Source organism: Chenopodium album, chromosome 12 (genome assembly GCF_948465745.1).
Source record: "Chenopodium album chromosome 12, dcCheAlbu1.1, whole genome shotgun sequence".
Classification (NCBI taxonomy): domain Eukaryota; kingdom Viridiplantae; phylum Streptophyta; class Magnoliopsida; order Caryophyllales; family Amaranthaceae; genus Chenopodium; species Chenopodium album.
Genome location: NC_137845.1, coordinates 4,528,053 through 4,540,273, shown reverse-complemented (window position 1 = coordinate 4,540,273; position 12,221 = coordinate 4,528,053). Strand labels below are relative to the sequence as shown.

The 12,221-nt window shown below is 37.3% G+C and overlaps 2 protein-coding genes across 2 annotated transcripts; one reads left to right on the top strand and one right to left on the bottom strand.

The window, feature by feature from the left end:
* Positions 1–347: 347 nt before the first annotated feature.
* Positions 348–9,154, top strand: LOC145571706 (putative apyrase 6). Its single transcript, XM_081630735.1, has 8 exons — positions 348–1,193; positions 2,316–2,428; positions 3,085–3,192; positions 3,588–3,639; positions 6,624–6,782; positions 7,490–7,587; positions 8,045–8,238; positions 8,817–9,154. Exons 1-8 carry the CDS (start codon positions 563–565, stop codon positions 9,085–9,087), a joined length of 1,626 nt encoding a protein of 541 aa, XP_081486861.1. The 5' UTR covers positions 348–562; the 3' UTR covers positions 9,088–9,154.
* Positions 9,155–9,390: 236 nt separating this feature from the next.
* Positions 9,391–10,930, bottom strand: LOC145571705 (geranylgeranyl diphosphate reductase, chloroplastic-like). Its single transcript, XM_081630734.1, has one exon. It carries the CDS (start codon positions 10,735–10,737, stop codon positions 9,391–9,393), a length of 1,347 nt encoding a protein of 448 aa, XP_081486860.1. The 5' UTR covers positions 10,738–10,930.
* Between the last annotated feature and the right edge of the window lie 1,291 nt (positions 10,931–12,221).

Sequence of the window (12,221 nt, the reverse complement as noted above, 5' to 3'; positions counted from 1 at the left end):
AATTGGCTTTTACATGTTTTACAATCAACTCAAACCAAACTTGATTCGAAAGATTCCTATGCCACCTCTAATCCTCCGATCTTATACAAATCTCACTAATTGTAATCCTCCGATTTTATAAAAATCTCACAAATCGTAAATAAGCAAATGTTGTTTAATAAGTACACAGCCTGAAACTTGGCATTTGATCAGGCAAAGACAATTTCGCTTACTTTACCAACGTAAACTTCACAGTAATTTCATACAAGTTATCTCTCGTGCCAATTAAAGTAACATTTACGTAGTATATCACACGCCCAAAACGTCTCGATAAATTAGTACTATAACATACACCGGCAGGGCGGCGGGTGTGGTGTATTCGGCCTGCAGGTGCGGCCGTTCCGGGCATGGTAAATCGGTAATCATTCAACTTATCATTTGAAGGCAAAGGAGGAGAGAGAAAATCTCATTCCTTTCACTCTCTCTCTTTCCTGGTGAAGTGCTAATACAACTTCCATTTCCATGTGAATTCTCCAACCTCCTTCGTTCTTCTCTCTCTTCCCCAAGCTCCAAGATCACTCCAATGGCGTCCTCAAACTACCACAAATTCCCCTCTTCTTCTTCCTCACTATCATCAACAACAACAACAACAACAAAATCATCTTCGTACATCCCACTTCACAAAACCCAACTCCCTCCTCGGATGCAACCATTCTCTCTCTCTCCTCCACCGCCATCTTCAAAATCCCACCACCATAAACACCTTCTTCTCATCATCTCTCTCTCTCTCCTCCCTTTTCTTCTTTACTTTCTCTCTCTTTACCGTTCTCTTCATCTTCCTCCTTCCTCTTCTTTTGGCATTGTCGTCGACATTTCACTCTCTCGCTCTCAAATCTTTGTTTTCCGATCTCTGAATGAGGTTTCCGGCAACCCCTTTTCCGGCGAGAGCTCTGATTCTTTCTGGGTTGATGCCGGAACTATGAAATTTTCCGGGCAACCTGAATTGGCGGGTCGGGTGCTGTTCAAATTGATGGATTTTGCTAAGGAAAAAATCCCCAATTATGAGTGGAAATTTAGTAAAGTTCAGCTTATGATTACGAGTGATATGGTGGGTGGTGGAGTTGAGGAGAGAGAAAGGGTGTTGGAAGAGTGTCGTCGGGTTTTGAGATCATCTGGGTTCATGTTTAGGGATGATTGGGCTTCTGTTTTGAAAGGTATGGAATTATTTATTCATTTTAATTATTGGGTTAATTTTGTTTGCAGATTTAGTTTGATGCATTTTCATGATTTATGCTAGTTTGAAGATATGATTATTGTGATTTATGATCCAAATGGTTGAAGATGAATGCAATTTTGTAGTGTTTTTGAGAGGTGGGATGGTTTTAATTTGCAGCATTGTTGAAATTTGGTCATGTAACCTTGAATTTTATGTTGCTTATAGTCATCAATATTCGCTACTGTTCCATTAATGCTTAATTATTACTGCTAGTTAGATTATTGTGTGCTTCTTGAAAGCCTGTAAAGAAGCAATTGTTGAAATTATGTCATTAATGAAAATTAACTTATTGATTTAAAGTCAAGAGAGCAAGAGACTAGTGAGAAGTATGCAATTCCATAATGTTTTAGAGGCACATTGATGATTTTGGATTGAATTGATGTGCTTGACTGCTTGGCTAATAATCCGTAGTTTTTTAGTGGGAGATGCAGAAATTGTGATCTTGTACCTATCAACTATCAAACCTAGGGAATGTAAAAGTGTAGGGTATATAAGCTTGCAATCTTGCATAGATGCATCTTGAGTTTATTTTCTATTTGAGAGAATGGCATGCTATCCTATGATATCTGTTGCTTTAGTTAGTTGTTTGTGAGTTGATAATGTAGATTTTATGGCTTGTCGGATTCTTATTGACGTGTAATTGATTGCAAATCATTGGAACTTGAATACTTTTGTGGTCATGCTGTTGTATGATCTTACACTACATCTTTTATTTAAATTTTTTTCTTTTATAGCTAAGTCTACCTTAGAAGAGATCTGGCAGTTTACTTGTTTCTGTAATAGGCTCATGCTGTGATCTTTCTTCACGTGCATGATACATTAACAGTTTATTACTCACAATTAGGAAGTCTGTTAACTTTTTTAGCTCAAAATTTTAAAAATACCTCAAGGTCCATCACATCTTTTAAGGCACCCTTTATGCTGATTTCTGAGTCATACTCCGATCATTCTTGCTCTGAAACGATAAAAGGTTTCAAATCTAACCATTACTTATTCAGTTGTATTAGAAATGGCAGTTGTTCAATGGTTTCTAAGTCCGTGTGACACAATCTGAGTGCAGGTCAAGACGAGGGTCTTTATTCTTGGCTGGCTGTAAATTATGCCCTCGGATACCTAGGCAATAAACCTGAAGAAACAGCTGGAGTAGTTTCGCTTGGAAGTTCTGCTATGCAGGTTTTCTTTTTGTTTTCACTTCTCATACCCTCTCTTTTTCTTCCTGTCTTTTGACCTACCTCTATCCGCGTGTTTGTGCAAAGTAACAAGTGCATAATTCTATTTCTGCTGCATAATTAGGTCCTTGCACTTGATCTTTAGTCCATGTAATGAACCAATCTCTTGCTGCTTAACTTGTAATGTTGTGCATGTTCTCCTCCTATTTCATTACTAATAACGGCTAAGTTTTCCTTAATAAGTGATGTTCCTAAAAGAGTTCTGACAATGTTTTTTTCTTTTAACTTAAAGTTAGATTTTTATTTATTTATTTATTTTTTTTTGGAAAAAATCACTTGTGAATAATTTTCAGCAACGTCTCTTCTTTCAAGTGACTGTTTTCTCTTAGTCTTTTGATGTGAGATGGAAACATAGATACATAGCTTTGTGAAAACACTGAGTTAAGGATACTTATTGTACCAACAACAAGACCTGGCTTTGGGCTCATCTTAGTAGTGCTGCTTTAGGGTTTCTTTATTCGAAGCAGTGGAACATCATAAAACTGTCTGCGCATGTATTGGATTACTATGACCTGGTAACAAAAGTTGTAGGCTGTGATATCTTCTGAATTAGCTTATGTCATTCTGCATTGTTATTGAATTAGTTAAATTTGTTTGCAGGTCTCTTTTGCTAGCCCTGAGACTCCACTATCAGAATCCTCAAGAGTTATCAGGTTCGCAGGAGTTCCTTACAATCTTTATACTCAAAGTCTGCAGCAGTTTGGTCAGGTGCCTTTCATGGAGATTATTTCATTATGTAATTGGATGAAGTTCTTGAAGTGTGATTACCTTTTTTCCTTCACTGCGGAACTTTAATTGTTTATAAATGGTTTCAAGGAAGGTTACTTTTAGAGATCTATTTGGATGGTTATGTCTTATATATTTTACCAAAACTGCAGTTTAAGCCGAAATATAAAGTAACCTAAGACATTGATATAAGTTCTATACCCGTGTTCTAATTTTTTTTCTATGCTCATTTATTTGACCATTACTTTGGATTTAGACTTATAGCTTAACTCTACCAGGGATAGGGGATGGACAATTTCCACATTATATGGAGTATATACAGTAAGAATATGACTTCTCTTCTATTAACATACAAATTTGTGGATTACTGGATACAGGATGCAGTTTGGAAAAAGTTTCATGAGCGGAGTGCTCTTGACTTGGTGTCATGTAAGTTTCAGATTTTTACCGTTTTGCCTTAATGCTTTTTAATGTGTTTCCTCCATAAACAGTATGAAAATGTTTGATTGAATCTCTACTGGGTAATTTCTCAGCTTGAATTAGTATGGACTCAATCAATCAATGCATTTAATTGCTCCCACTGCTTATTGGTTGTGAAGTAAATCAATGTCTTTTCAATCAAGGTCAGCCTGATGGGACTACCTTCTTTATTTAAATTGGTCCTGAAAACCTATCAGTGGGAGCCTGGAAAAAGTCTCTAGTCACAGGGTTTGTTTGGTCAAACCTCATGAAGGTTGTCATATCATATTTTAACTGTCCAGCCCGTGAGGAGGCTCCAATTAGAGTTTTTATGAAATACATAGAACTAACTATTTTTTCAGGGAGGAAAGACTTACTAATAGAGTAATAGATAATTTTGTAATAACATGTTTTTGATATAGTTTAGGGTAATGAACCTATATCAAACCCTTCGAGTTATTTATGATACAACTAAATCATGAACAAGTAACTTTATTTAGGGGGAAATGGGGTATAGGCAACTAATTCTTGATTTTCTGTTCATTACTTACTTGTAGATGACTAAACTAGTGATTAATAAAAAAAGTAAGATTTTTTATATTGGTAGGAATGGTAGGGGGAGTGGGCTTATGGCTTACAATGGAAGATGCATTGGTATCACAGACAATTGTATGCTACAATTTTTTGGTCAATATCTTTTTGGAAACTATTTAAATATATGAAATTGCCAGTTCTAGAAAGCAACCTGTATGTTCCAGAAATTCATGTCACGTATTTATCTTAGCCTCAAGGTTTACCCAAATGGCACTTGCTGTCTCAAAAGACTTCAGGTCTTGGATTAGGTTTTCTAGGTTCTAAGGTTACAAAGGTTTTCTAGGATCTTAGTTACAAAAAATGAATTTGAACCCAAAGATGAAGGATTCTTGACACCTTGATAAGGACCTTGGGATGCTAAGTTGTTGATATAAACAATCATCTCAATGCAACACAATTTCTAAAGCCACATAGCTTAACCAAACTCATTATTGAACTATTTTTTTTTTTTTAGGCCAAAGTGCCAGACTCATATATTGAACTTTATAGTCCTATTGATAGGCCTCTTATAGTTCCAAAACAACTTATATGAACCCAGTGGACACCCCACACATTCATTTTCATTTTAAAATTTTTATCAGAAATTGGCCAGGAAGTGTGGATTATAGCCTTCAATTGGGACATTTTTTACTTTTTCGGCTCTGAAAAGGAAAGAGGCTGAGGTGATTCCCATGAACCCCATGACACCTCAGGAAGCCATTTGGGTGGTTAGAATGCACACTTTGCCTTTAAATTGTCAATTTAGCCATTTACCCATACACCTCCCTTCATTAACTCAAAGCTGCTATAGGCCTTCATTTGATTGACTAGTGGTTATATATGATTTTAAATAACAGTACATGACCCTAGAATGCACCGCCTATCATCCTAAGAATTTTTGACACCGAGTCTCGATATCTCCGAAATTGGTCCGAATTCGTGTATTTTTGGACAAATTTGACTTTTTCGGACTTGGGAAGGAAAGTGGTTGTGGTTCTTCCTATGGACCCCACGACACCATGAGAGGCCATTTGGGTGATTGAAATCGTCCACTTAGTCTTTAAACCGTCAATTTAGCCATTTATGTACACATCTCCCTTAATTAACTTAAGCCAGCCACTTGCCTTTATGTGACCGAATAGTGGTCATATATGGTTTCAAACGTTATATGATCCCCAGATGCAATCCTTACAATCCCTAGATTTTTCAACACCAGCCCCGAAATTTCCTTAAATGTTCCGATTTTGTGTATTAAAGCCTTTATTTTTGGACAATTTTCAACTATTTCAGACCTGAAAGGAAAGAGGTCGGGGTGCGGCCATATGGGTGAATTAAACTTCCAATTTAGTTGTTTATGTACGGTGTACACACCTCCCATCATTATCTCAAGGCCGCCATGTGCCTTATGTGACCGACTACTGGCTATATAGTGCCATATATGGTTCAAAACAAAATTAAATGATCCAGAGATGCATCCCTTACAATCTTGAGATAGGCACACCTAGGCATATGGCATTAAGGGTTATGCTCTTTTGTCTTCAATCCTCAAAGAAATACTCTGTTTGAATAGGCACACCTAGGCACATGGCATAAGGAGTTATGCTCTTTTTGTAGTCTAGACGAAGCGATTGTGATGAAGTGCAACTGAGGTGCACAGAGGCACGCCTAAGGCTCCTCCTTAAGGGAAACAATAGTTTTTTTTCACAAAATTTATAATTACATGTGCTTTGATGAGGCTCTCTTAAGGCGCAGGGAACTCTTAAACCTTTTTTACATTGGCCGACTCCAGGGAGTTTTTTGCAAAACTGTAAATTAAGTCCTTCAAACCTTTCCATGATCAGGTGGAGAATGTTGACTTGATATGGAAAACCTACATGGATTCATCTAATAATGGTCATTTAGCCCCCATACTTCTTAGCCCATAAGTTGACTGCCCTTACAAAGTTAAGAAGCCCCTTGAGATCATACAATTTCCACCTAATCTGTACAAATATAATGTTTATTGTTGCTAGAAAGTTAGGTCCTATTCAAGATGTGCATGCTAACAGTGGTGAGAGTCTGTAATACTTCATGTCAAATATATCATTATTAGTATATTTGTAATCCATTTGTGAAATTTCACCGACAGTATAAAGTATAAATTAATTACTTATCATTATAGTGGAGAGGCTGTCATCAATCGGCTTGTGATGGCCTGCTAGTAATAAATAGATCAAAATCTGCAAAATTTCATGATAAGCATCATCAAATTTTTTATTTTTTATTATTTTATTTTTAATGTATTATTATCAAATCTACAATTTAGGGTGTTGCAGTGAGATAAATAAATATTGTGTGTTTTTTGAACTTGGTGTATATCTATCAATTAATTTATTTTGCAGCTTCACTTAACAGTGAAAGATCCATGCCTAATCCTTGTTATCCCAGAGGATTTGAATTGACATCACAGGCGAGTGATGAGAATCTTTTGAAATCCCATGCCACAGGGAACTTTTCTGCTTGTAAATCTGAACTTACCATGTTGCTGAATGATAGGAAAGGTACTTGTTCTATTGTGCAATACATCCTTAGTCTTGTGATTTTCCCATCTTGCTTAATTTTTTTGCAGTATATGATTAGAACATATTGGAGCTGAAGTTGATTCTATATCCTTGAAGTTTCTTATAGTGATGTTTTGACTCTTTATATGGGCTGTATGATTTTGTAGGCTCTGCCTCTGAATGAATGTAGTTGCTCCTCTTGGCTTTTACTAGTTCCTTATCTCAGCTGAACTGCCTGCTAATTTTCTTTTATGCTTCAGGGGGATGACTTGATTATTATGTTGGCTCAAACATTGAAATTCAGCTGTTTTGCAAGTTTTACTATAAACATGTTAGTATGTTACAAAAAATAAAAATAACTAAATAAATCCCCATGCACAAAGTCTTAACTCGTTGAAAATAAGAGTTCCATTCAACGTTTAAATTTACCAAGGTTCATGACTATTGAGAGTGATGACCCTTTGATAGCCAGAATACTCATCCAATTAAAGAAGCTAAGAAGTCCACCTCAAATGTGCTTTTTGTTGCCAAATTACAGCATACAACTTTGGCCATGCTATTGACAAAGCCTGGTTTATATGTAATTGTAACTGATTGAAAACTTTGGTACAGGGTCCTCTGAAGTAGATATTAATTTCATGTGTTTGGCGTAGCAACTTGATAATATCTTGACTAATGCCCAGGAGAAATGTTTGTTTTTTCTGTAGGAAAATGCACTCATGCACCATGCGAGATAATGCCTACCATTTTTAGTGAGTTGGAAAATAAACCTCACCCGCGGCAAAGGTTCTATCTTTCTTCCCAGGTTTGTGTTTGACAAATCACTAGGAATATTTGAGTTTTGTTGTTGCATATGGAACATAGATGAAAAAATTTATGGTGAGAAAATTATCTTCCAACTCCCTGTATCACATGGTAAGGAACAAATGATGATAATCTGAAATCAGGCTTCTAAGAAATCAGGAATTTGATAATCTCAGAAGTAATATGCTTCTCTTTAACCACACTGTGTTGTTACATCGTGTTTGGGCTAATAAGCTCTTTAATAATAATTCTCAACCCTTCACTATGGAGTTAAAAAATCAGTAATTAGAACAATTTGCACATTGTAATATTTATTTAAAAAAAAAGAGAGACTATGATATAAGATTCTTATATTGCTAATGCCTAATGAGGGGGGTACATGGCGGAATAAAATGAAATGACGGGTATATTTTGTTGCAGTAGAACAGTGCTTTACTTTTCTATTTTGTTGTTGGCAGTTTCGAGGCTTAGTTCTAAAGGCTTCTATATCAGAACTGGAGTCTGTTGCACAAAATTATTGCGAGGATGACTGGGACAATCTTAAAAGAAAATATGATATTGATGGTGTAGAACTGTCAAGAAGTTGTTTCTCATATACATTCATGGTGATCTTGTTACGCAACAGTTTTGGCATTCCATTTGATGAGAAGAGGTATGCTTCCATATCTGGGACTTTTCGTAGAAAATTAGAAATTAGAATTTGTGCTCGGCAGCTTCATTCTTTCACCTGAAAATCCAGCATCTGAACAATTTCGAACTTGTTGAAACTTGTCAGAACCTATTTGAACTTATATACATCCTAAAACTTACCAATAGGTGAAAAGGAAAAAAATCCCCTTTTTCCCCCCATTGCCTGCTGGTCAATTTTAATTTGTGTAATGAAATTCATATTGACTTCTGTTACCTTTTTTGGAGTATTTATTACTTGTATTAAGCTAATTGCTTTAAGGAAAATGTTAAGCTTAGCCCTTTGGACTATGGGATGTTATCTAAATGTTGCAATACTTTAACATATAAATATTCTGAAATAAAGCATGATTATCATTACATCCTAATCTGATGTTTTTATGGCAAATATTATGTGCTTATTCATAGCTCTGTTGCACCTTTGTTCTTTTTCTTGCAATGACCCCCCAAAACAATCCTCTTTCATTTAACTGTGGTGTGGAAGGGATGTACTGATGCCTATGTATTTTCAAGCTGATGTATTTACACATGCTGGTTATACAGAGTCGAGTTTGCAGCAGGAAGCACTCCTGTTGATTGGAGACTTGGAGCCTTCATTTCTCAGACAATCATGGAATCATTTGACAGTATCACAGAACATTATGATACCCATATTGTTGAGAATGAATCTGTCACCTACTTCTTCCTGTTTGCGGTTCTTATAGTTTTTGTTCTTCTGGCCACATTCTTTGTAATGAAATTGCGAAAACCACAGTTTAAGACAATATATGACCTTGAAAAAGGCCGCTATATTGTTACACATGTACCTAGATAGATACCATTTGTTCCTATTCTTGTAATTGATGTACCATTTCAGTTCTTTGTACAGTTAGCCAGTGAAATCAAAGCATTAAGATACTACTGCTATCTTTTGAGGTTCACATCTCTCTGCCCTATTTTAACGTAAATGTTAACCTTTTCTTTTTGATAGTCAAACATTGCAACACATTGTTCTGGTGCTTTAGTCTGCTGTGAGCATTGAAAAATCATTGCCAAAGTAGTACAAGTTAGGAAAATTTATGACAAAATCATGCATTCGATTTACTAAAAAGGATGTCCATTGCAACAAAACAAAGGATCAAACATTTGACAAAAGTTCCATTCCTTTTTTCCCTAGGAGATTACACCTAACTAAACTCCCAATAGTATTCATTGCCATCTTAGTATCTTCCCAAGGATTTCCCTTTGCTAATTTCTTATACAAGTAACTCTCAAATGTCATCCTTTGCACATACTCATCCCCACACAATTCCACCAATGCTTCTCTACTTGCATCATTCCCATAAAATACCTTTTGTAACACATCCAAAAACCTAAATGTACTCCTATACTCTCCATCCCACTTCCTTAAATACTCCCTCTTCAAATCTTGTTCATTAATCATGTAAGTACCTCCCTCCGACGCCTCCACCACGGCTTGCCCACACATTCGACCCGACTTTGCGGCAAAGTATATTCCCTCGCCCGAACACTTGGTCACATAACCCGCCGCATCCCCAACAAGAGCGACTCGGCCTCGCACTCGCACGGGCCTCGGGTGCTCAGGTATCGGGTGGGCCTCCACCTTAAAGACCCGACCTCCGCGAATCTTGGGCCCAGCCCTAGCCCGAATCCCATGTTGGAACTTCTTAATATCCGACTTGGACTTAACCGTGCCGGTCCCCACCGCCACGTGGTCACATTTCGGGAACACCCACCCATAAAAATCAGGCGACACGTCATCACCCACGTACATCTCAGCAAGATCTCTATAATACTCCATCTCGTCCTCCGGCAGCTTGATCCTCTCCTGAAAAGCAAGGGCATACTCGTAATTTCCCGCCCCGATCGACTTCGCCACCCGGCTGTGGACCCCATCTGCACCAATGACAACGTCAACCGCAACCGACTTCTTCGACCCGCCCACATTGTAATGGATCACATACGGCCCACTATCCAAATGGGCCGGAAGGTCCAACCTAGTAACAAGCCCAGTAATCAAACGGGCCCCACTAGCCTGGGCCTTGGCCCGCAAAAACGAGTCAAGCACCTCACGCCGAGTCATAGCAATAAACTCACTCGGCAAAAGAGTCTTACCAAAGTCAACGCAAAGGTTCGAAGGAGAGAAGATTCTCATGCGCGTGACTTCACGGTCAACAATGTCGCGTGGGATCGAAAACTCATCGAGCATACAAAGCGGAATAGCACCGCCGCAAGGTTTCGAACCCGAAACGTTTCGCTCGAACAAAAACGTTTCAACGCCGCCGGAGGACATCGCTTCGGCGGCGCAAGCTCCGGCGGGTCCGCCGCCAATGACGGCGGCGCGTAGCTTGCGTGTGCCGGAGACGTGGAGGTTGGAAGGTGGTGGTGTGTTGTTGTTGGAGTGTTGAGGAAGGTGAGAAGAGATGGAAGGAAGAAAGGGGAGACGGAGAGATGATGCCGCCATTGATGGATTTCAAAGTTGTGTGTTTGATTGTTAATGGTGATGATAATAATGAAGGGTTAATTATTTTAAGTAGGTGATTAAGTGAGTGATTAAGTCAGTAAGCATGTGAAAGGGAATATTATTAAATTTTTAGGTGGGTGATAAAGTTAGATTACCAACTTTGGAATCCGAACCCACGCCTTCCTAGATGATGTGCAAGGGGTATAGCCGATATAGCATATTACAGTCGTTAATTTAAAACTAGATGATGTACGAGCCATGCTATGTTTACTTTTTTCGACCTACAAGGGATCGTCTTTGTAGTTCCCTAGTTATTAATCTTGTTTATGTGTCATGAGTTGAGGAATGAGGATATGTACTAGAATGGGTAGAGACTAGAGATTAATGAAACTGGTGGTGTACCTTCTATTTTTGGAAACATGGCCAGCTAATCTAAATCAATTAGGTCAGAGGGTGAGGAAATCTTTCTGATTTTTGATAAGCAGACCTACTTTGATTGCCTCAACTATAAACTTTCTTGCATGTTGGCATGTTGCAGCTGTAGTCATATTATCTCTTAGATTTGGCCAGATAAGTGGGCGCAAACTTGAGAATGCTCAATCATTTAATGTACTAGTACATGTTAAAGTCTTGTATGTGATGGTCTCAAGTCAATTTATGTGAATCGAAAATTAAGTGAATATTTCGGTTATAACTAGACCACTTCCTCATTAGTTTGTATGTTGTAAATGTTTTTAAACGTTTTGTTTAGGCAAAATTTAAATCATCCTAGCTCATTCCTAAATTTTTGGATTCACCGCTTATTGCAGTATGGGTTAATATGAGCATATAATATCTAATTGTTGATCTAAGTGAAATTGGTTCTGTCCATTTAGACTTGGTTACTATGACAAGATTTGCAGTGGCCAATCAAATGTATAATTATGAATTAACAATATTATTAGCAGAGCAACAAATCAAATATGACATTAACGTAACTAATCACGGTACTCTGTTAAATTTTGAACTACCTTGTCGCTCGAAGTATTATTATATTATATCGCCTACTATTAATATTACTTCCACCGTATATCCGAGTGTATTCTCGTATCATTCTTTTTTCTGTTTTATTTATTAATGAGTTCCAAAGAAATGTACTCCATAGTTTACGTTACCAATATACAATACATAAGTTGGGCTACACAATCCTAAACAATCGGCTAAAATTATTGGAATCAGAACCTTCTTGAATTGTTCGTTCAATTCATCACAATATTTATAAGTTGAACTCAAAATTTTGTTCATTTTCTCAGCTTACAAATTGTTGTAAATATTTTAAGTACAGCTATGAGCGTAATATACTACAAGTTGCACGTGGATTTCCTTTGATTCATCCCCTTTTAGCAGACAATTTTAATATCTTAAAACATTATAATTAAAATCTCCAGCTTACCAAACCAACATATAGGAACCTACTAAGGAATCTACGTGATTATTGGATCATT

Coding starts and splice junctions, on each gene's coding strand:
- LOC145571705 (XM_081630734.1), bottom strand. CDS start 10,737: ATGGCGGCATCATCTCTCCGTCTCCCCTTTCTTCCTTCCATCTCTTCT.
- LOC145571706 (XM_081630735.1), top strand. CDS start 563: ATGGCGTCCTCAAACTACCACAAATTCCCCTCTTCTTCTTCCTCACTA. Junction 1,194..2,315: donor TTGGGCTTCTGTTTTGAAAG/GTATGGAATTAT, acceptor ATCTGAGTGCAG/GTCAAGACGAGGGTCTTTAT. Junction 8,239..8,816: donor ATTCCATTTGATGAGAAGAG/GTATGCTTCCAT, acceptor CTGGTTATACAG/AGTCGAGTTTGCAGCAGGAA.